Source organism: Antedon mediterranea, chromosome 6, assembly GCF_964355755.1.
Source record: "Antedon mediterranea chromosome 6, ecAntMedi1.1, whole genome shotgun sequence".
In the NCBI taxonomy this organism is placed as follows: domain Eukaryota; kingdom Metazoa; phylum Echinodermata; class Crinoidea; order Comatulida; family Antedonidae; genus Antedon; species Antedon mediterranea.
In genome coordinates, this window is record NC_092675.1 from 23,716,067 (window position 1) to 23,739,871 (window position 23,805).

Below are 23,805 nucleotides of genomic sequence, written 5' to 3' on the forward strand. Positions count from 1 at the left end.
TCTTTGATACAGTTTAAGTACACAAAGTCAGAACGAACTAACTTGATTACGTACACAATTTCAGTGACCGGGTATTGAAGGCGAGGTGTAGGCAAAACATTTCTATTGATCATACATTCCAATAATTATCGATCTATGTTTCATAATTGTTGGTATTTTATTTGAGTTACACAAGCTTGTTGAAAATAAGCATTTTCTTATCAGCGGGGGATAGTTTAAATGACACCGTAAAATCTCTATTCGTTTGTAGACAAATGTTGTAAATCGAGAAGCATTTTTTTTTTTAAACTATGAAAAATAAACGGTGTGGTAAAAAATGTTATCAGATGACTTAATATAGGAAATATAACTTGAATTTACGTTTCTAGTATTTTTATTCAACTTCAGAGTTTTATTTGCATGCTATATCAAAAAATAACCACCGTGGGGCTATATATCCACCATCTTTTTTCACCTTCTAGAGAGTCACATGTTATTACATAAATAGGTTATACTACCTAACTACTGAAAAAGTCTTCCTGGTTTTTATAGCAGAATTTCGCCGAATTTAGTATTTTTTTCATTTTATTTAGTGGAAATTTCATCTTGATTTATATTACAAATATTTGATTTATGTACAATTAACCAGATATTATGTTTAAAATTCATGCCTATACCTGAGCTTTAATATCACAGATTCCGTGATACAATGAGAGCGTAGGCCTACTGTTACTAAAATAGTTACAGCAATTATTTTCATGGGCAAGAAGCATTTTTGTTATTTTTTTACTCATTTTACATCACACGAAGTCTGTCTCGGATACTAAATAATAGTAATATTAACATTCGATCAATAATGCATTTAATAATCTAATTTACATTGCATTTTAATGTATTGATTTGTCAAATGTAATATTATTTATCATGTATTGTTAAGATTATGCTGTAGGTAACCTATATTATGCACTATATACATATTTTGTAATGATGCGGTTAATAACCAGATGCCATTAAATTCTTACTAAATTAAACAATACAAAAAATTACTATAACAAAGTATTATTATATTAAAGTATTATAATGTTTATTCAATTAATAATAACAATAATGAATCACGTCTAAATATTTACCATAATACAAAAAGTATTTAATAAACATATGCTATTGTAGGTACAGGTAGGCTATATCTCTAAAGTACGATATACTGTAAAACAAACAAACTCCAAGTTTTAACCTTCGTTTGTCATCTTTACTAAATATGTTTTAAATATGATTCGCGGCATATGTGATGTTTTTACTACAATTTGAATTTTAAAACCGTCAAAATGAATGAAAGAGTGGGCTGAGATGGGCATCTACAGGTAAGTTTAGGCTAGGCCTAACAACTTTTATTTTAACAAAAAAAAAAGCGTTACAACCGATTTGTGTTGTAGTATAATCGTGAATGAAATGTGGCTACATTTGAATAAGATGATTTTACTTTGAATAAATAATAAATATTTCCTTAAAATCTCATCAAGTCTGCCAATGGAACGAGCATGAGTCACGTGTCCACGCCCCGTAATTTTCTTTTTTATTCAAAACACGATCTCTAGTCCTCATTGGATTGTTATATTTCCCCACATCACAAACAAACCATTACACGGAAACGAGTGCTCATTAAAAGACGTAGTTTCAGATCGCTTTGTCCATATTACTTTTGAGAAATATATATTAGATGTGTTATTCATAGCTTTCATTGTAAATAAGCTGATCAAACAAAATTTCTGTTTTAAAAACAGTAAAAATTGGCTTTATTATCATGCATTGTCTATTTTGCAAAATCAATTAATAATAATGATGATAATATTATTAATTAATAATCAAACAAAACAGACACAACATTTAAAAACCAAAACTACAATATTATAGGCCTACACTTTAATGTGGATTTGTAATACTGAATGTTCAATGAATATTCTTCGAAGAATTAATGTACTGTATTAGTAAAATGCCACAGTATACGGTTAACATTTAAAATAAAAATAAAAAATATAATGAAAGGTTTTACTCAACAAATTTCATATTAAACTTAACCGAGTACTAAATATGTAGAACAACTAGTGTGTGATTAGAACAGCATACAAAAACTACATACAACACCATTTTTGATTTTTTTTTCATAACCACGACGATAGCCATTTGGGTAAAATCGAAAATATTCCCCTTGCTTTTCTTGAGAATCCATCTGAGACATTGTATGTCGTCTGATGAATCCATTGTATTTCGAATCGTTGTGTCTGAGTGCATTGTACGTTATGGATGAGAGAATTCCGTGGTTGTTTATTCGTATTCATTTACTCTACCTATCATAAATCACTTTTCCATCTAGACTTTCACTAATAAAAATAAACCACGATAACCTATAATAACCCTGAATCCTTATACCTAGTAGAACAACATATTTTGAATTTAAAAGAATAAATTGTGTTTAGTTTTAGAAAGAATGGCGCCGTAGTTTTAAAGGATTTTACATTAAAATAAAAAATATCGAACAACCATTAAAATGTCTTAATGTAATTTATACGACAAACTAAAAGCATCAAAACAAATTTGCATTGTATAGGCTAGGAAAAACGACGTTCCATTTTGTATAGTACCAGTAACGCATAATGATTAACATAGTACACAAACAATTACAATCCAAAACTATTTTACGCATTTTACTAGATTAGTTGGCACTATCAGTAGGCCTACAATGACAACAACATTTCACGGTGAATGTTTGAGGAAAATCCTTTCAGTAAGGTTAGGTTGTGACGTAATCTTGCCAACAGACAGAAAGTAAACTAACAAACTGACAAATAAACAAGGCCCATTGCATAACCTCATTAGCGAAGGTAACATTTGCGAAGGTAATACAGCTACATAATATATTTTTTCAGCATCGTCATCAGTAAAGTTTAAGTATATACATATACATATACAGAGTTACATAGGTATAACATGTGACGCATGTACCATAAGCATTAACCTATGACGTTTGATACATGTGACACTAGTAGGTATTACATACTTTACATAATACTAGACAGATAATACCATGTGTGAAGATAATTACAAAGAATGGGGTGAGATAATAGTACTGTAGGCCTACTCACTGTACTGTATTTTTGGATTTGAAAAGTTCGAGAGTGATAATTAATTTGTTATTATCTAGTATAAAATACTGTACCAGTAAAAATGAAATTATATGTACAGTGCAAATGTGAATAACATTGATAAGGACAAGATTTTACGAATGATCATCATTGTCGTTGAATTTAATTTACACAAATGCATTTTTAATAACTTGATATATATATATTTGAATATTATGATTCATTTTATTGTATAGTTTTTATCACGCACCTGATATATTCCCATAGGTGTGGTCGCTGCTGGGACCAGAGTATGCTCCGCCAGTCAACCCTCGCCATTTCGTCCAATCAAAATTGTCATTCGGATAACTCCATTGTGTTATTTGTTCACAATTTTCTTCAGATTCGAAATCACACAAAAATACCTCTGAAAATTAAACATTAAAGCCAAAATTAATTTGAATTATAATGCATTCATTTGATAATTCCAATTCGGAAGTGCTCGTCATTTGCAGTACTATATAAATAATCTAACAACATCTGGTAGAACTCATCAATGATGATGCACATGATAATATATTATAATCTAACTATTGTACATTTTATAAGGCAGTATTATGAATGACCGTATTTAGAGCAAGTAGGTATGTTTTATGATTGTTTATTCATAATAATTTATATATTCATATTATAATATTGTTGACTTCAAATTCTTTATATGATTTATCAGCAACTCATTTTTTTTTAAATAAAAAAACATACTAATACTATGGTACAGTAGGCCTACTACTGTACATAATCCACAACGGAATTGGAATTGGTCAATTGTTTGGTAAAACAATTTGAAAATGGAAACATTGTCTTGTCCGATGCAAAAAGTACAATAAATGCTAAGTTAGAGCGTATACAGTATTTAAATGAAATCGTGAATTATAATAGTATTCACTTTTAACGTTCTATTACGTATAAATTATATCCAAAACACGGCCAAGGCCGCACGCGTAAAGCATATCTTTATGATGTCTTTTCAGTCGAGCTGCTATCATTACTGCTTAAGGGAGAGTGTAATAAAATAATGTGCACCGCTGTTGTATACAGAAATTAAAACTTACATTTTATGGTCAGAAAAATACGGGATACAGTACTGTAATAAATCGAAAATCATGTGATTGGAATTTCTTTTTGTGTGAATGAATGTAATTGTTCAAATTTGGGCTGATACAATAGAGGTTCAAACTTCAATTTAGTCGTGTTTTTGTTTAATTATGAATATATTTTAAAGTAAGCAAGATAATAATTTAAACAATGGAGGCATGGTTACAAAAGAAATTAAATAGTGAATATAACTTATGGTTATACTCTACATTGAAACGTAGCAACTCAATATACCTTTACATGTAAAAATGATTCCAATAAATATAATGTTTAGGATTTTATTTGTGTTACACGATTTTCTTCTTATCCGTGGAGAGGGGTGGGGATTTTAATTACACAGTAAAATCACTATTCTTTTGTACACAAATGTTGTAAGTAGAGAGGAATTTCAAAACAATAATTCAGATGACTAAATATAGTAAGTAATCTTCACTTCAGATTTTTATTTTCGTACTATATAGCAAGCATGCTCTACCGTATTAACACGCATATAGGCCTACCCTCTTTTTGTATTTTTTCACTTTCTATGGAGTCACCAGATTTGGTGTACATGGTATAGCAACATTTTGCCAAATTACGTATTCCACCATTTTTATAAGACAAATTTATCTTTTTTCGTCTTGATTCTTGTGTATACATAATTGATGTATGTACATTTAACCAAATACCATATTTAAAATTCATGCCTGCACATGAACTTTAACATCAAATTGAGGTACCCTACTGTAGGCACTGTATTGCCAGTATACCTACAGTCCTACATTTTACAAAATCTTTTATCCAACGGTGTGCATCTCGAACGAACACATTTAACTTCGTGTTATAGCTATGATTCTATTTTTTACGTAATGATCACATCAGAAAATTAGATGTATACACACACACGCATGAGTTACTTACACCATAGAAGATAGAAAATTATGATAATTTGACGTGAGTAGTATAAAGAATGCATAGCTAGCAGCCATACTGATTCGAAAGCGTGAAACCATGCAGGTAATGCCACACTGAATACATTTCAATAATAATATATAAACAAAAAGAACAATAGAGAAGGGGATTTACACTCGGGATAAGGGTTGAAAATGCCATAAGCTGTATTCTTATGATATATTTATACCATGGACGACGATGACGAGTATGCTATTTGACAGGCATTCAGTGCTAATGGATGGACATACTCATGAATGTTTCCAATGTTTAAGCTTAAGGTTTATATTGGATCAAACGGCCTAAAGGCATTTTGTCCCAAGACAATGGGATTTGCGAAAGGGATCAAGGACTTCAAGTAAGGACTTCGACGTTATATTTGTCCAGCTGTTAAAGTTAATAACATTCTATCTTTATGGTGTTAATAACATTCTGAATACAATCTTGAATCCATTATTATAATGATTCTAATGGCTGTACCATGTGTCAATCAGATCGTATTCCTGTTATTGAATATAATGAGAGAGAGGAATTACATTAATTCCATTAAAAATGTATACAGTACATTATCATTATCGCAGAATGAATATCTATAATATATACTAAAACAAAATGTTTGAATATAAAAAAGAATAATTAAATACAATCAAGGTAAAATATCATCAATTCACTTCAATAATGACGCGCTGCGCTTTTGAAATAAAACTTTAAAAAAAATATATGTATAATATTCAATACATATAATGTATTATGTACAAATCAATATAAAATAACAAGAGTGGAAAATGTTCAAAAATCTAACTGCTCCAGTGGTTTCGAGTGCTTGAAATTCAACTTTACCTTATATGGTGGAATGGAATAGTAATAATGCTATTGTTATACTAATATAATAGAATTTATTAAAAAATAGATGATTGTTTTGACAATAAACAAGTTGAGGGTATGCAACAACAATAGATAAATTGAGGTCGAACTCTATCTATATATCTATTGAAGAATAGTAAAATGGAGTTATCGTTGTTTAATTCTTTCTAGACCAAGACCCAAGCTTACGGCAACAACATTCACTTGAATGCTCACCACATTTGTCATATTGAGGAGCATTATATATGTGAGTGAATATTACATTTAAAATGTATTATTTTTTGCCTCCCCGTGTAATAACTATATATAGCTATACAGTATTTTATTTATTAACCAATTCGATAGTTCGAATTTCGAAACATCACGACATCATTACATTATATTAAATAAAACGTGCATAATTGTGTACATATTTTAAGTGTCTTGCCATGTTATGTGATGATATAATTGGATTGGATACTTCCGATACACTTAATTTTATGTACAGAACCAAGGAGGAACTTCCTCTTTAATAAGATGTATTGTGCGATTTTACTGTAGTGTAGCAATACTCACGTTGATAACATAACACAGTCTTAACCATCAGCGACGAACAAAGCAGAATGGATGTCAAGCTAGCATATAACCTCTTGAACAAAACAATCATAGTACGTTAAGGCTGTATCCTCCAAAATGTTGTTTTACATTCCAAAATCAGTTGGTAGTGAATGTATAACGCAACAGTTGAAGTTATATTTTTCGACTCGACTAACCGAAGCAGACGGCTTGTGAGCATTTTATCGACCAAAGCAAGGTCTGCTTGTTTACTGTACTGTAACCTTCTCAAATCAGATTGGCTTACAATCGACTTATGCATAATTCATGTTTCACGGTTCACTGATCATGACCGGTCAATAGAACCTCGGAAGTATTTGGTAATTAAAAATGAAATAATGTACATCGATTTTATTCAAATCAATATTATGTTATATATTTTTCCTTCACTTAATACGACTTAAGTTTCAATGACTGGGTTATTGAACAAAATTGTATTTTTAATTTATTTTATTCGACGCGAGATTGCTTCATTACCATATTTGGTGTATGAAGGCAAGTGCAGTATGTAAACCATTGAACAACACGGAGAGGTAATATAATAATGATGTTTTTAAAAATATTTAAGATTTTAACACACTATTATCTATTATTATTAATGTTAATACTTCAACTACCGTATTTTCGAACATTTCAAGCACATTGTAAATGCTATATTTGTTTTAATAAGATGCCTATTTGTTTAATGCAAGTATGTTTGTGTACAAACAAATTTAAAATGTAGTTGGCCTACATACATATTAAAACAAATTATTTATATGACAAGCACATGAAGCCTACCAATAGTAGTGCTTCTTGGGCATTCTGACTTTATTTTACTTTTTTTAATACTATATCAAATTCGTAACTACTGCAGTAAACGTGTATTTTTTGTAAAAAGTTAGGCCTAGTGCTCTTTTGTTGTTTTGTTTAATTATCCTGTTGTCGATTTCAGTCTTCTGGGTGTTGCATGTTTCATTGTCTTGTCTTTTCAATCTGTTTTTGGATACAAATGTAGGCTAATACTTTTTATTGTGTTCTGTGGGTTCGTCCCACCTTCAGGCCTATTAACATATGTTATAGATATCATATTTTTAAAGCATATTTTTCCTCTCGTTTATATGTTAAAACGCTAAAAGTAGTTAAACAATTTGCTAGGCCTATACATAAAATGATTGATTTTGATGTTTTTTAAACCATAATTGCATTCGTTATTTTACATTTTTTTTAAAGTAATTAGGCTATTACATTGAATTTTCGTAAAGTCTATAGTTGATTGCTTATAATGGACATAAAAAAATATACAAATAGATATTCGATTGAGGATACGGTAAATATTTGTGTGTAAGTGTCATTGTTATTGTGGTTACATTGTCATTGGCGAATAAAGTGTATCGAACACATCGTGAAATACATTAGAAGTTTGACCTGCGGCATTGTATGAAAGTATTGATAGGCTAATTTTTGAATATTTTTTAGAATATTATGACTATTATTTATTGTATACATATTATTCCAATATTATTAGTAGGTATACCTGTACACGAAAACCAATAGCAATAAACCAACAGCGAGAAACTCTCCAATTATGGATACATTATCTTGAGGCTTATGGATATTTGAAAGTCAGCATATTGCACCTGGACCATTGGAAGACAAGCAATTATCTACCAAGCTGCAGCTCCACTTCTGACGAATTGAATCCCTTAAAATAATATCCGAACCTGGGAAATGGTGTAATCTTAGATCCTAAATGAGCGTAAAAAAACTAAGTAAAACGATACTATTGATAACAATCATGATTTAAAATAAATATGACTTGATCCTAGCTATACAAATTAATTCTAAAAAACAATCGATTGGTAAAGGCGGGTTATAGTGAAAGCATGTTAACCATGAACTCCTCTATCAAATCTCAACAGGTAAGACTCATTCATTTTCTTCTAGTAATACATTTCACTAGGCACAAAGTAAACGGTAACAACAAGATAGACATATAACATTCAAAAACATACGCATGCAAAACAAAACTGCACGACTTAATAAATGGAAAAGCTGTGAATGAAAGAGCTGGATCCACCTCAACAAAGTTCTTGGTATTGATCTCTTTATTTCAGAAAAACAAAATGTTGGCCTATACTGTAATTACAATGAAAAGAAAACGAAAATCACAAAAATATGATTCGCTTAGTGAAGAGTCTAGGACCTTCACGAGATGCAAAGTGCACCTAACAAGATCAATTTCACTCTAATTCACAACACTTTTAGAACCGAAACGCATTTGCCCTTAAGCCTCTATAAGGGTATTCTTCACGATGCAAACATGAACTAGAACTACAATTATTTGGTAAATCTAACAAGGAGTTGTTTTTCACACCTCCAGTCTGCTAAATCTGATTATACGGATTATGACAAATATAATTGTGTATGAAAAACTTCAGCTACTTAGAAAGAGCTACTCAATAAATGAATTGAAAAATCGGGGGCGCTGTACAGGTAAAGGGCGGTATATCAAAAAGTACATGACACGGTTAAGTTAAACTGTCACAATTTATTTGAGAATTTAAAGACAGGTTTTTAAATTGTGACAAATTACTTTTCCGTACCATTTCTAATACTCAACTCATTAATAGTGCTCACGGTTTTGTATATTTCCTATCACCCTCTGGCTACTTTCTCCTAATGTTCTCATTAAATCGAATAATGGATGTTATCATACAAACAAACACACACCCACAACAAGTAATAATACACATGGTAATAGAGGGAAAAGGTGAACCAGACGTCTAAAATGAATTAAATCATAACATGCTGTTTGGGGGCGCTAATATCGATAGCTTATTATGATTATGGTACAATGAGTATAAAACAATGGTACCCCTGTATTTACCTGTACTTGCTAATAGCTTTCACTTCAGCCTATTCTTTCTCTCCTCTGGTAACATTATAAAATACTATTACTTGCAGACGAAAACTCCGATTACCTAAAAAATCAGTCAGTATGATTTGTACCCCTTTCATTTATTTGGTGTTCATAACTTGGGTAAAAAAATAGTTAATTGATTCTATACTAGTTAGTTAAGTTACTCAACAATCTAGAGAACGGTCTACATTTTGGTGGACATAAAAAGTTCATTCCATTTTGTTATGCAAAACAAATTTGATTTGTCCAGGTTTACAGACACAAAGAATGTTAATAGGTGTAATTGTCGTACTGTTTGTAGTTTGATCTTGGTTTGTAGGACTACACATTTTTGTACACCAAAACATAGTAGTAGATCCGTTTTTATACAATTTTTACCCATAATTCTCTTTAAAAGTAAAGTTGTGTTTATTTTCCCGCTTGTCAGTGAGTTATCAAATTGGGTTTACCACTGTTCCTTGTTTTTTACACCTTACCTAATTTACATCTAATGTATTGTAGGTACTATTACTGTATAATAGTTAATACCAATGTCAATACTTGTTTTGTTTACTTGTAATCCCTCATAGTCGTATGAATAGAGGGAAATTGAGGCGAAGCAAAATTGCTTATAAGCCCCTCGCGGTTATCATGTCATATTGTACAAACGGTGTGAACTTTAATGGATGGTTTACCAAAGCCTCGTTTAGCCTATTTTTAAACAAATTTAAAGAACTAGCAGAAACAACATAGTCAGAAAGACCATTCCACAAAAGTACAACTCTAAACGAAAAAGAATTTCTTCTCAAGTTTAACTTTGCTCGATGAAACTTTAATTAATGTCCACGGGTCCTTAAATCGACATCAAATTTTTAAAAAAAATCACTCGAGACAGACTCCATACCCTTTATAATTTTGAAAACTTGAATCAAGTCAGCTCTATGTCGTCTATAAATTAAAGTTGGTAAATCTAATACCCTCAAACGTTCCTTATATGAAATTTTACGTTACCCTGGAATCATCCTAGTAGCTCTTTGCTGAACTTTCTCAAGCAAATCTTGATCTCTCTTAAGTATAGGATTTACAACTGTATTGCAATACTCAAGCATAGGACGAATCATAGCCTTATACATTTTAAGAAAACCTATCCTCTTTAGAGATTTAAATGCTCGAGTTATCATCCCTAATTTCCGATTTGCCCTTTTACAAACGTCAGCAACGTGTAAACTAAAATGCAAACTAGGGTAAAAAATAACTCCCAGGTCCTTTTCACATGTTTCCTCCGATAACAAATAACCCGACATTTCATAAAGAAATCGTTGTACATTATTTCCGTAATGAATAACTTTACATTTTTGTTCATTAAATGGTAATTGCCACATTTTGGACCATTTAGAAGCATTGTCTAGATCTGTTTGTAATAATTCCAAGTCCGCAATATCATTAAAAATCCTGTAAATCTTCGTATCGTCAGCAAAAAAACGAATAGACGAATTTATTAAATCAGGCAAGTCGTTTATAAAAATAGAAAAAAAAACTAGGACCGATCACACTTCCCTGAGGAATTCCGCTTTTAACCAAAATAATTAGGGAGAGATCACTATTTACACGGACGCACTGAATACGCCCCGACAGAAAATCCTTGAATCATGCCAGTAACGAACCAGTTATACCAACATTTTGTAATTTAACAATTAAACGCTGATGCGGAACGCTATCAAAAGCTTTTTTATAATCCAAATAAACACAATCTAAATTATCAGATTTTTAGTCCAATCCTCTAAAACTTCCAATAACTGAAGGGCACATGACCGTCCCTTTCTAAAACCAAACTGCACATCAGATAGAAGTTTATTTGACTCTAAATAAACAACAAGTTCATCCCTGATAACTCTTTCCATTATCTTCCCAACAACCGAAGTTAGGCTTACCGGTTTATAATTTGATGGGTCCCCTTTATCTCCCTTCTTGAATGACGGTACTACAATGGCTTCTTTCCATGATTTAGGGACAGTGCCATCTTCAAATAACCGAGTAAACACAACACTCAATGGGAATGCAATAATATCTTTAATTTCAAAAAGGACACGAGGATGAAAATCATCAGGACCTGCAGACTTCTCCACATTCAAGCCTGATAAAATGTTCAACACAACCTCTTCAGAAAAAACAACATCAGACAAATTTAATTTAGTATTTAATTTGACCTCGGGAATATTGGACAAATCCTCATCACAAAACACAGATCCAAAAAAATCATTCAGCAAATTAGCTTTTTCCAAACCATCTGTTACTTTAACTCCACCACTATCTACTAAATCAGGGATACCAGAAGATATATTTAATTAAGAACGAACATAACGCCAAAAAGATTTCTCATTAGATTTAGCTTCCGCAGCAATCTTATTTTCAAACTCCGACTTAGAATTTCTAATTAAATTAACCGAATCATTTCTTTTTCTTGTAAAATATTCCCATTTACTAATACTGTAGTACATGTTTTCCGCTTTCTCTTTGCTTTAACGTATTTCTTCAGAGCTTTATTTTTTGATTTTATAGATTTTTCAATTGCTTGCTTTTCATCCAAATAGGTTTAACATTTTTAGCTCCCATTTTTCTCATTGGAATACATTCTGAAACTGCTTTGCCAATAATATTATTAAACAGTTCCCAAGACTGCAAGCCAGACTTTCCCACAAAAATATTGTTCCACTCTACATTTCTAAGAATAATTCGCATCTTATCATAATCCCCATGCTTATAACTTCTTACATCAGGTTCAACTCACAACTTGGATTCGATCTCAATAGAAAAACAAAGCAACATGTGATCACTTTTACCCAAAGGCGAAGCCTGTAGTACACAGCCAATTGTATCCTCATTTTTCGTGAAAACCAAATCTAAAACATTAGGATGCTCTCCCTCTCTATAACGCGTAGGTTCATTTACATTCTGGAATAGGAAGCAATCATTAATTGTATCATAAAAAGCCTTACTTGACTCTCCTCCTTCATTTGTAACATAACCCAAGTCCCACTTTATGCTTTTATAATTGAAATCTCCTACTATAACTAAGTTATCACAAGGAAAATTTGTTGCTTCCACAAACAGCTTACGTAATGCAACATTATTCAAGTCTGAACCTGAATTACTTCTATATAAACACATCCAAATAAAACATTCTGATCTTTGGCCTTAATTTTGACCCAAACAGACTCCTTGAAAAAACAATCGTAGAAATAAATCTCCTCCGCAGACAACCCTTCTCGAATGTATATAGAAACTCCTCTACCAGAACTTAATTTCCGATCAGAAATAAACAACTGAAAACCCGGTATAAAAAATTCCTGAATTGACAACTCAAATAAATAATTTTTCGGAAAAATTTCAGTCAATGCCAAAACATCAATCTGTTCATCATCCAAACGCGAAAATAATTCACTCTTTTTGTTTATATAATTATCGCAATTTGTGTACCAAACATTAATAAAACTCAATTTTTATTTTCTTTAGTATTTATGTTCTTTCTATTGGGGCACGAACATTTTTCACAATCTTATTTCCGCGGATTTTTAACCCCTTCTCTCCTTTCATAGTTCTCTCTACAAGCTCATTTTTAAATTTCCTATATGCCTCCCTTTCCCTAATAGTCCTATCATTGCTTATAAGAATATTTTTCTTTAACGCGATATCGTTTAGTTTGCTCATCGAAAAAAACAATTTTAATCGGTCTCATGTATGCATTTTCCCCCTCTAATTGTGCACCACGCGTCCCAACTCTAAAATAAGCCCGCAGGCTTGTATCGAGATCAAGGCCTTAAAAAATAATCAACAAATTTAGATCATGCCGCTTTCTATCTTCAGAATTTTCACTATCCGATTCAACCAATCCATATAACATTATGTTAGAACGTCGCTTTAAGATCTCACTTTCATCTTCAAACCTAGCATTTATAACTTGCAATAACTCCTCTTTTTTGGCCACCTTCGTATCCTTACTTATTTTACAACTTCCACCTCCAACTTATTAATCTTAGCATTAACTTGCTTGATATTAATTTTGTCAGACTTAAGCTCATGAATTTGTTTAAAATTTTCGTCAACGGACTCTTTACTAATATCACGTGATAATTTTTTCTGATTTAGATTTATACACTTCAACACAGTAAGCATATTTGATGCCTGGGGTTTGCATGTTCTACAATACCACTCAACACTAGCATCAGAATCACTTAATAATTTCATAGTTGCTTTACTAGCCTCTTGACATAAGGAATGAAAACTAAAGTCGCAAAACTTACATTTAACGCTGTTACCTACTTCTACCTCCTCCTGACAGCTACCACAAAAAACATAGGCTTCGGTCTACGCCTAGGCCTAGTCTTACCTTCCGCATCGGACATGCCTACACATTTTAATCTCCAAAAATCTCGAAAATCCTACAAAAATCTCGGCAAAAACTTCTTTCTACCTGATCTAAATAATTTCCTTTCCAACCTAAGCTAAATATTACACCACTAATTAAAGGATTTTCCAAAAAATAAACCAATTTAAAAAACGTTCATAACCGCTTAACAAAACATGTTTAACCACGCTGAACAGCGCCCTCTGTACTGAAAAAAGTAAAATAATTTGACAGGGAATAGATGTATATTCATCGAATTCGTTTTCAGTGGAGACACAATTCTTATTAACAACATTTACAAAAACGATTTTATTATCAAATATGCTCAACGTCTGATAAATGATGGGATTTAAAAGGTCATAGGGCACCGTTAATTGTATTTGTTGTAATTAAGACTGTATTCAAAACCTATCAATTTTAAGATGTATGCATATTTGTAACAGATTGAATCACCTTTCTCAATATTTTCAGAAGATTGAAAACAAAAACAATTGTTTAAAAAAACTATTTTTATACCTCCATGGTCGAAGTAACTGAAATTACTGACACCAGTTTCAAAATTTTATCAATACGAAACTAACCAATGACAAGCTCGTATCTTATGAAATTTGATCTTGCATGAAAGGATCATTCAATTTTCAACACAACTTCTAGAACATTTTTGTATTATACAGAGACAATAATATTTGCCAATCTAAAATTCCTAAATAACCAATAATCATTTGTTTTACAATAAAGGATGATAAAATAAACCGCCAACTGAAATCTAATGTTAATTTAACGTTGAAACATCAATGGCAACGCACTTAGTATTAAAAAATTTAAGTATTAAATATAATTTATCTTTAATTTAACGTTGAAAAACAAAAATAATAATTGTTTGAAAAAACAACATAATTTCAAGAGTTTTTCAACATTGAAAACATGTCATTTGAAAATGGCAACTGGATTTCAACGTTAAAATAACGTTGGAATAACATTGAAAAACAAAAATAATAATTGTTTGAAAAAAATTATTAGTTAGAAATACAATGTTATTTCAACGTTGGATCAACATTGATTAATTAACGTCAATTACTAGTTAGAAAGACAATGTTATTTCAACGTTGGAGCAACATTGATAAATTAACGTAAATTTCTTGTTAAAAATACAATGTTATTTCAACGTTGGATCAACATTGATAAATTAACGTAAATTACTAGTTAGAAATACAATGTTATCAACATTGATAAATTAACGTAAATTTCTAGTTAAAAATACAATGTTATTGCAACGTTGGATCAACATTGATAAATTAATGTAAATTTCTTGTTAAAAATACAATGTTATTTCAACGTTGGATCAACATTGATAAATTAACGTAAATTTCTAGATATAAAGACAATGTTATTTCAACGTTGTATCAACATTGATAAATTAACGTAAATTACTAGTTAGAAAGACAATGTTATTTCAACGTTGGATCAACATTAATAAATTAACGTAAATTTCTAGTTAAAAATACAATGTTATTTCAACGTTGGATCAACATTGATAAATTAACGTAAATTACTAGTTAGAAATACAATGTTATTTCAACGTTGGATCAACATTGATAAATTAACGTAAATTACTAGTTAAAAATACAATGTTATTTCAACGTTGGATCAACATTGATAAATTAACGTAAATTTCTAGTTAAAAATACTATGTGATTTTAACGTTGGATCAACATTGATAAATTAACGTAAATTACTAGTTAAAAATACAATGTGATTTCAACGTTGGATCAACATTGATAAATTAACGTAAATTACTAGTTAGAAAGACAATGTTATTTCAACGTTGGATCAACAATGATAAATTAACTTAAATTACTAGTTAAAAAGACAATGTTATTTCAACGTTGGATTAACATTAATAAATTAACGTAAATTTCTAGTTAAAAATACAATGTTATTTCAACGTTGGATCAACATTAATAAATTAACGTAAATTTCTAGTTAAAAATACATTGTTATTTCAACGTTGGATCAACATTGATAAATTAACGTAAATTACTAGTTAAAAATACAATGTTTATTTCAACGTTGGATCAACATTGATAAATTAACGTAAATTACTAGTTAAAAATACAATGTTATTTCAACGTTGGATCAACATTGATAAATTAACGCAAATTTCGAGTTAAAAATACAATATGATTTTAACGTTGGATCAACATTGATAAATTAAGGTAAATTACTAGTTAGAAAGACAATGTTATTTCAACGTTGGATCAACATTGATAAATTAACTTAAATTACTAGTTAGAAAGACAATGTTATTTCAAAGTTGGATCAACATTGATAATAAAACGAAAATTTCTAGTTAGAAATACAATGTTATTTCAACGTTGGATCAACATTGATAAATTAACGCAAATTTCTAGTTAGAAAGACAATGTTATTTCAACGTTAAATCAACATTGATAAATTAACGTAAATTACTAGTTAGAAAGACAATGTTATTTCAACGTTGGATCAACATTGATAATAACACGTAAATTTCTAGTTAGAAATACAATGTTATTTCAACGTTGGATCAACATTGATAAATTAACGTAAATTTCTAGTTAAAAATACAATGTTATTTCAACGTTGAATCAACATTGACAAATTAACGTAAAACATTTGTTTGAAAAACAATGTTATTTCAACGTTGGATCAACATTGATAAATTAACGTAAAACATTTGTTAGAAAGACAATGTTATTCCAACGTTAAATCAACATTTATTAATTAACATAAATTACTAGTTAGAAAGACAATGTTATTTCAACGTTGATTCAATGTTTATTACTAAACGTAAAAAAAATAGTTAGGGAAAAAATGTTATTTCAACGTTGATTCAACGTTTGAAATACGCTGACAACATGATTTCAACAAATCAACTATATTTCAACGTTGATTCAACGTTGAAATTATGTTCTGTGCCCACTGGGTACCCTTCATCCAATCAACACACTGCAACTTACAGTGTCTAATTTCTTTCGTTGATCAATACAACTAGCCCTCTAAAAGCATCGTGGACTGCTCTTGGTTTTTTGTAAGTCTTCTTGGTTTTAGGTTATGATAGTGAAAAATAAAAGCAGTTCAGCAACTTGCAACGATCGCTCTCCACTTGAGAGTACTCAACCAACACTAGAGGGCGATAGTATCAGGTTTTGATCTGAGCGTGCTTTGAGACGAGAAAATATAAATGTTTGCAGAAGACCTCTATCATAATGTTGAAACATATATTGGTCTGTCCCAATTTGTTTTATAAATGATTAAATTACGGTAAAGGTGAATTAGAACTCACACAATATTAATACAATGCCATGGTAATCTTACAGCATGGCACTGAGGTCACCTTTCCAAGACTCGTATCAGACCTTTGATCTTATGTCTGGCTGCGAATAATACAAACAGTACTGTACTATGTAATAGGGACTGTACGAAACAGAACGGTTAGATGAGGACGGCAGCATCTCTCTACCTGTCTCGCGTCGCGCCCTTCTGAATTGCTTGGCTCTGGTAATACAGCATAGGCCTTCCTAGCGCATTCAAACGCCGTGGAAATGTATTGCTTTTAAGACAGCCATTTCAACCGAATAAAAAAGTTAAAATATTATTTAGATTTTTGAAAATTCAACTTTTAAGTGTAATTTGAACAGTATATTTAGTTCTCGGTAAACGGGAAAATGGTAACTTTATCGTCCTCAAAAAGTTAAGACGACAGAATTTTACACTAAGCTCCGCCCACTTTGTTAAAGCTCGTGCATAAATTATTCATGAGCACCGTCCTGTGGCCTCCCGCCCCTAATGTTCTCCGTGTCGCGTGTTAAATGGCGTGAACTTATCATTTCGCAGCCACAGATAAACCTTTTAATATCCGGAGCTCAGAATTCTGTTGTTTGATTGCATGCTATGACAATACTAAATCTATGGTTTAGCGCCACCTATAACTTATTCAGCTTAAGTTCTAATAGACTTAATTTGACAGCCGTGCAATGAGTATTTTAAAATAGACAAAATAGTTCAGTCTTTCCTTTTTTTTGCAGAATCCGTTAATACAAAAAGACTTGATATTTTCGCTGAAAAGTTCATTTTTTTGTTTACCCTTTCACGATCGATCGGAAGTGGTGTATCACATCAAAATATCAATCCGCGTGCGATGCATTCTGGTGTTTATAGCGGGCCGCCTTAATTATTAGAAGCGACTTATTTTTCCACATTATTAACCGTTTAAAAGATTTCGTAATAGGTCCATACAGTATTTATTTTTACATAAAATGTAGTGTGTCGAAAAACCATAGGTCTGGTGGCTTGAATAATGATAACGCCAGGCGAAACCTATTTTTCTGGATACGTAAATATCTCGTTTTATTACTTGGGGTACCTAAGTCTTTTCCTCTTCTTTTTCCATCCGGACACTATTGAGTAAAAAGTACCACTCCTCCCTTATTCGTTGTAGTATTGAGCTGGGATTTGGCATGAATATACTACAGGGACATGTCCTCAAACTATAGAGCCGGATTTTTTAAATTTCAAACCGGATGCAGCCATATCACGTCTCAAAGATGGTACCGTATAGCCGTATTTGGTAGAGAGGTTATTGATGTGTATGTGACGTTATACAGCCGGTCTTATGACTTCATTACATTCGTGATTGTTTTTTCCGTACGCGAAAATATTTTTTTTTTCGTACATGAAAAATAGAGAAAAAAAGTACTATTTAACAATTGTTAAATAGTGCGTACTACTGCACTCCATATGACCCACAGTCGTCCAATCAAATGACAGGAATGTATTTAGGTGTTATATATAAAAAGTATTAGAGCAGAGAGTAGCCTATACATAGTTCAACATTATATTGTGTGAGCTTTCATACTAATTATTTCTAATGTAGGCCTATACAGACGATTGTGAACTCATGAAATGCAAGCGTACTTGCTCGCCCTACAACCTTATAACATCGACGCTATCTAAATATTAATGCGCATACGTACCCTACAACCTTATAACATCGACGCTATCTAAATATTAATGCGCATACGTAGTAAAGCCAACTAACTATCACTTGATTCTATTCCATTTATATTCTATTTTCGTAATTTATTTCGTCTGTTTTAAATATTCAAAATGTAGACTAGTAAGTTACTGAAAGCTAATTTAAGCTTTATATTCATAAACTTAATGCACTATTTTCGATGAGCCCAGTAATTAAGTCTTAGTGTGTTCATTATACCGTAATATTATTAGATACGCTGGGGGCGGTAATGGAAACTGTTTTAAAGATAATTTTGAGATAACACAAGTCGTGTAATAGCTTGTATTTATTATTCTTTATTATTTTCAACTCTTAATTGGTCTTATAGTGAATAAACTTTCATACCATCATTATGTTTTCTTATCCTTCTGAACACAATCTGTATAAATTCATGCCAGCTAAATGATGTTTAGTTTGTAGAAAATACAACAACGCTGAAATAAATATTCAATATTAATATAACTATGAACTACACACAGTGGATGAATGAATATATATATCACCATCATCCATTATCATCTTCATCATCATCGTCTTCTTCTTCTTCATCCAATTCCATAACTGTTCTAGTCCAATTTTCTAAATTGTTTGTGTATTTCAAATTTTTGACCTACATTCCACCCCTATGTCTTCTGTATGCCGTGCTAAATAAATAATATACTGAAATAACATAATAAAATATAGGCCCTACAACGCATGCGTACTATGTTGTTAGTTTGTATTAATGTTTGTTGTTTTTTATTCAAAGACTGGCACTCGTCAACTTGATGGTTTCTAGATCCAGACGAAGACCGACATGGTTTAGTCCATGATTGACCTGACCTAGGTTTATCCTGGGTTTTAGAAAATCGAAAGCAATTCTTTAAGGCACATTGTCAAGAATTAACAATAGAAAATTAATGTTGGTACACAGGGGTTATTTTGTGAACCAGTTCACCGGGATAATCCGCACTCTTCTCGAATGATGAACTGAGTTCCACTAGAACCATGGTTTATAGTCCCTCCGAGAAGAACACAAGAAATAAATTGTCTCCGGAAAGTAGATAATACCATTCACATATCCTCTCCCCATCCCCACCACCCACAATTCACCAACACCAGGGTTTTCAGTAAAACAAAGGTCTGTTACTTAAATACAATTTGTTTAATAAATGTTCGGCTGAGGATTACCTTTCGGCGTTTAGAGTCGATACCTTTGACGTTGTGTCCCCGGTTCACTAGGTTTTGCCAGGGACGAGTTAAACCCTGATTTTGCAAAGAGCGATGTAAAAGCCCATATAGTTGCTGGTTTAAATATTAGTTATGGAAGCTTGGGATTCTGTACACTATATTGTGTAAAGAGGACAGAGTGGGGAAAAGAGACAATGCAGGCCAATGTTTGACTGCAGTTAATGTCTGTTATTAATGGGTAAGATTGATAAATACACTGTTGTTACGTGTTTTAATTATGTCATCGTACTGTTTATAATATTTGTTTCTGATCATTTCTTTAAACACGACTTGGTTTTAGTATGTAAAATGCGATTTTGCTAATTCAACTTGATCGAAATGGTTTACAACGTTCGAATATACGTTTCAGTAATTTTACTTTTAAATATCATCCAAGAGTTGGTCACAGTGTTCTGTATAGTGCGAATTACGAATTATAGAGGTCATGCAATTTTATAAATGAATAGATATTGAAGCAGACAATAGCTTAAAGCTGTGTATTAAGGCAGGCAACTACATCTTAAATTGGTTGGCTAAATACAAACAGTTTTACGATTTTTTATTGTGAATAATTGAGATAGGGTGTCTGCTCTATTTAAATAATTGATTGATATCAACATAGACTCAAATTAAACATAGCTTTATAACACAACAATAAATAGCAGTTGGAAAAAAGTTTGTTAGATGGATTCAGATCTGATTCAAAGTTTAAAAGTTCGCATTAAAAAGAATTTATTATATAAAATATGTTCTATGATATAGAAAATTAATAACTGATAAAAAAAAATAAATGAAATATATGTGTATGATTAAGATAAATCATTGAAAGAATACCGTACTTCAATGGTTAACCGACATTAGTGATAGCCATCAAATATTTTCTTCATAATGTTCTTTGATAGTGCGATCTCTATTTTATTATAAACTGCTAATAAAACAGCACGTAATCCATTCATTACATTAAAAGTCATACAAATTAATACAGTAATGTAGAAATTCTGTATATTTAAATATTTTATAGGAAAGCAAACTATATTATTTCAACTTAACTTTTACAAACTACATTACGAGAAAGTAATAAAGGAATGTAGTATATATACAATACTCTACAATGTCATTTAAATATTAAGCTTACAAAAGATACCCGTCCCAAACTTGGTAATTATTAGGATTAGTGAGTAGACAAAAGAGGACGGTGAATTAACAGAGCGAGACGTTTGTATAAAGTCTTCCGTCCAGTTATTAATTCATTTCGCACAAGCGATGACGGTAAGCCTCATCCTAGGCTAAGGCCGAAAACCCAGTACTTTTTTATAGCAAAGTTCAAAAGGATTAATTAAAAACACCAAATCAATAGTTTTAAAGAGGGCATACGAGGATGCTTCCCTTAGAAGAATTAAAATTAACAAGAAATATTTCTTACGAAACTGCTCGCTTATTGAAAAATATTTTTTATTTCAAATGTTTTTGAATGTGTCATTTTATTGTCACATAATAGTTATTTTACCTGAAAAAATGTAATTTAAAGCAACAAATACTTAAATTGTCTGTCAGACAATGGTTATTGGGTTTCTTTTCTCTTTTTATATGTGAATAAATATTATTTTTTTGGTTACAGAAGTGAATACTCAATTTCTGTCACTTTAGTTTTATTGCTAAGGTCAAGTCTGGGGGTCATTTCATCACCCTGGATATTTCAAGTGTGAAATATCTTATTACAAACACAAACTTTAATGGACTGTTTCGATAATAATTCAATGAATATCTGACAGTGAATATACCAGAAATGCTTTGGGATTTGTAATTTTAGCATGAAATGTCCTAATAGATTCTTTTCTCAGACGTTTTTTTGGTCTACTGTAGCAGCTGGAATCAATAAATTATAGTGGAGTTTCCATTTTCGCAAAACTGTCGTCTTTAAAACTATAACTGCTGCTTGCTTTAGCTTCTGATTGAGTAGTCCTAATGGGACGTAGCGGGCTAGAGCAGCAGCGTGAAAAGACCGAACCTAATTCACCAAAATTAATGCAGTTGCGATAATCATGAAGGCCTTATACGCATGCGCAGTTTAATCTTTTGTATACATTAATATTACGTCCCCCGATGCGAAAGCCAACTATTAACAATGTCCCGACTTCAAATTCATTATCAATTTTCTTAAAATACGAAATAAAACAATAAATGTATTTTCTAAGATTACGGGAAAATCTGCACATGATTGGAGTGGCTGAGTAATTTAACATATTATCAACAGGTGGATATTATAAGCCTATTATTTTAGGCCTGATACCTCTATAGTAATTTAATTTAATTTGTTTTATCTTATTCAATCGAAACCAACAGCGATAATTACCGCCACTAACAGGTTTGAAACAAACAAAACCAGGAAAATTTAAAGCACCCTGATTGGTACTAACATTGTTCAAGGGCTTCTCTCATCCAGTGCCCACCTTGATCAAAGGAAAGGCAATACGTCTGAGGCAGGGCCTGCCATAAGAGTCAGCAGTGCTGATTTCAAATGCCTAACGGGACCCCAGCTCCATATACAGCACCTGATATTCCCAGATACTCTCCAACAAAATTTAATTTGTGATACTAATTGTAGTATTTATAATAAACTTATTAATGATATTTTCATTTATGTTGATTATTATTTGAATTTTGTTTGTAGGCCTATTATTTAAAAAATATTCCTTCCGTATTTATTTAAAACTACAGTACTGTCTTATCAAACTTGTCATCAATGAATGGTTAAAACAGTCACCTATGTAAATTAGGCCTATATTTGATTTGACAGTTTGAATACACATTACATATTTTCTTTTCATTGTCTATATGTTATATATAAAAGAGAATACTCAATTCTATCGTATCCGAGTATAATTGCTACTTAAATGAATAAACGAGAGAATATGACGTCAATATGGCTATAAAGCACCTATCAAACATTTAACCATTAACCTTAGTAATCAACGATATAATTTTTTAGACATAGGAAAGTGTAAATTGAACAAGCAAGATGTGCTGATCTACAATGCAATAACATACAGTAGTTCTATGTGTAATGATGACAGTATTCTTGTTGCTTCAAGTTATGATACGCTATGCCTACTTGGTACTATACATGTTAATTTTAATTTACTATTAATTTGACTAGATGCTATATTTTCCGAAATGTACATTATGATTGTGTATTCATTTATAGAAGATAGACAACTGTCTACAGTGAAACTGGCATTGTTATCAATTATTGCTAAAGTAAATAGTAATGATCGTTATAACTCTAAATATGGCGAAGGTACAATGATGTTTCAAGACACGGGACGATGTCAGATTTAGAAATCAGAGCCTAAAACAATATCTGTTAGATGGCTTTTTTACGGGAAGATTCCATAATAGTCCATGTGCAAATTAATCTGCTTGCAAAAGAGATCCACATAACTTCAAATGTGCTGTTAAAACAGTACTTTGACCATAATTGAAATAAGAAAATTCAGCTAACGGCAGTAATTATTTTAATGAAGCACACGATATCGATATATTTTAATGTTGGCCTAATAGCACAGACATATTTTAGGGTATAGTGTTTTAATGGATGTGATTGTTTATTTTTTCT

The 23,805-nt window shown here is 31.3% G+C and overlaps 1 protein-coding gene across 1 annotated transcript in view; it reads right to left on the bottom strand.

The window, feature by feature from the left end:
• The window catches only part of LOC140051086 (uncharacterized), a 28,994-nt gene extending 22,153 nt beyond the window's left edge, over positions 1–6,841 (bottom strand). The window contains exons 1-2 of the mRNA XM_072096180.1: positions 6,603–6,841; positions 3,370–3,525 (exon numbers count right to left, since the gene is read on the bottom strand). Coding sequence (XP_071952281.1) covers positions 3,370–3,525; positions 6,603–6,693 — 247 coding nt within the window. The 5' untranslated portion in view covers positions 6,694–6,841. The remainder of the gene's footprint in view (positions 1–3,369; positions 3,526–6,602) is intronic.
• Between the last annotated feature and the right edge of the window lie 16,964 nt (positions 6,842–23,805).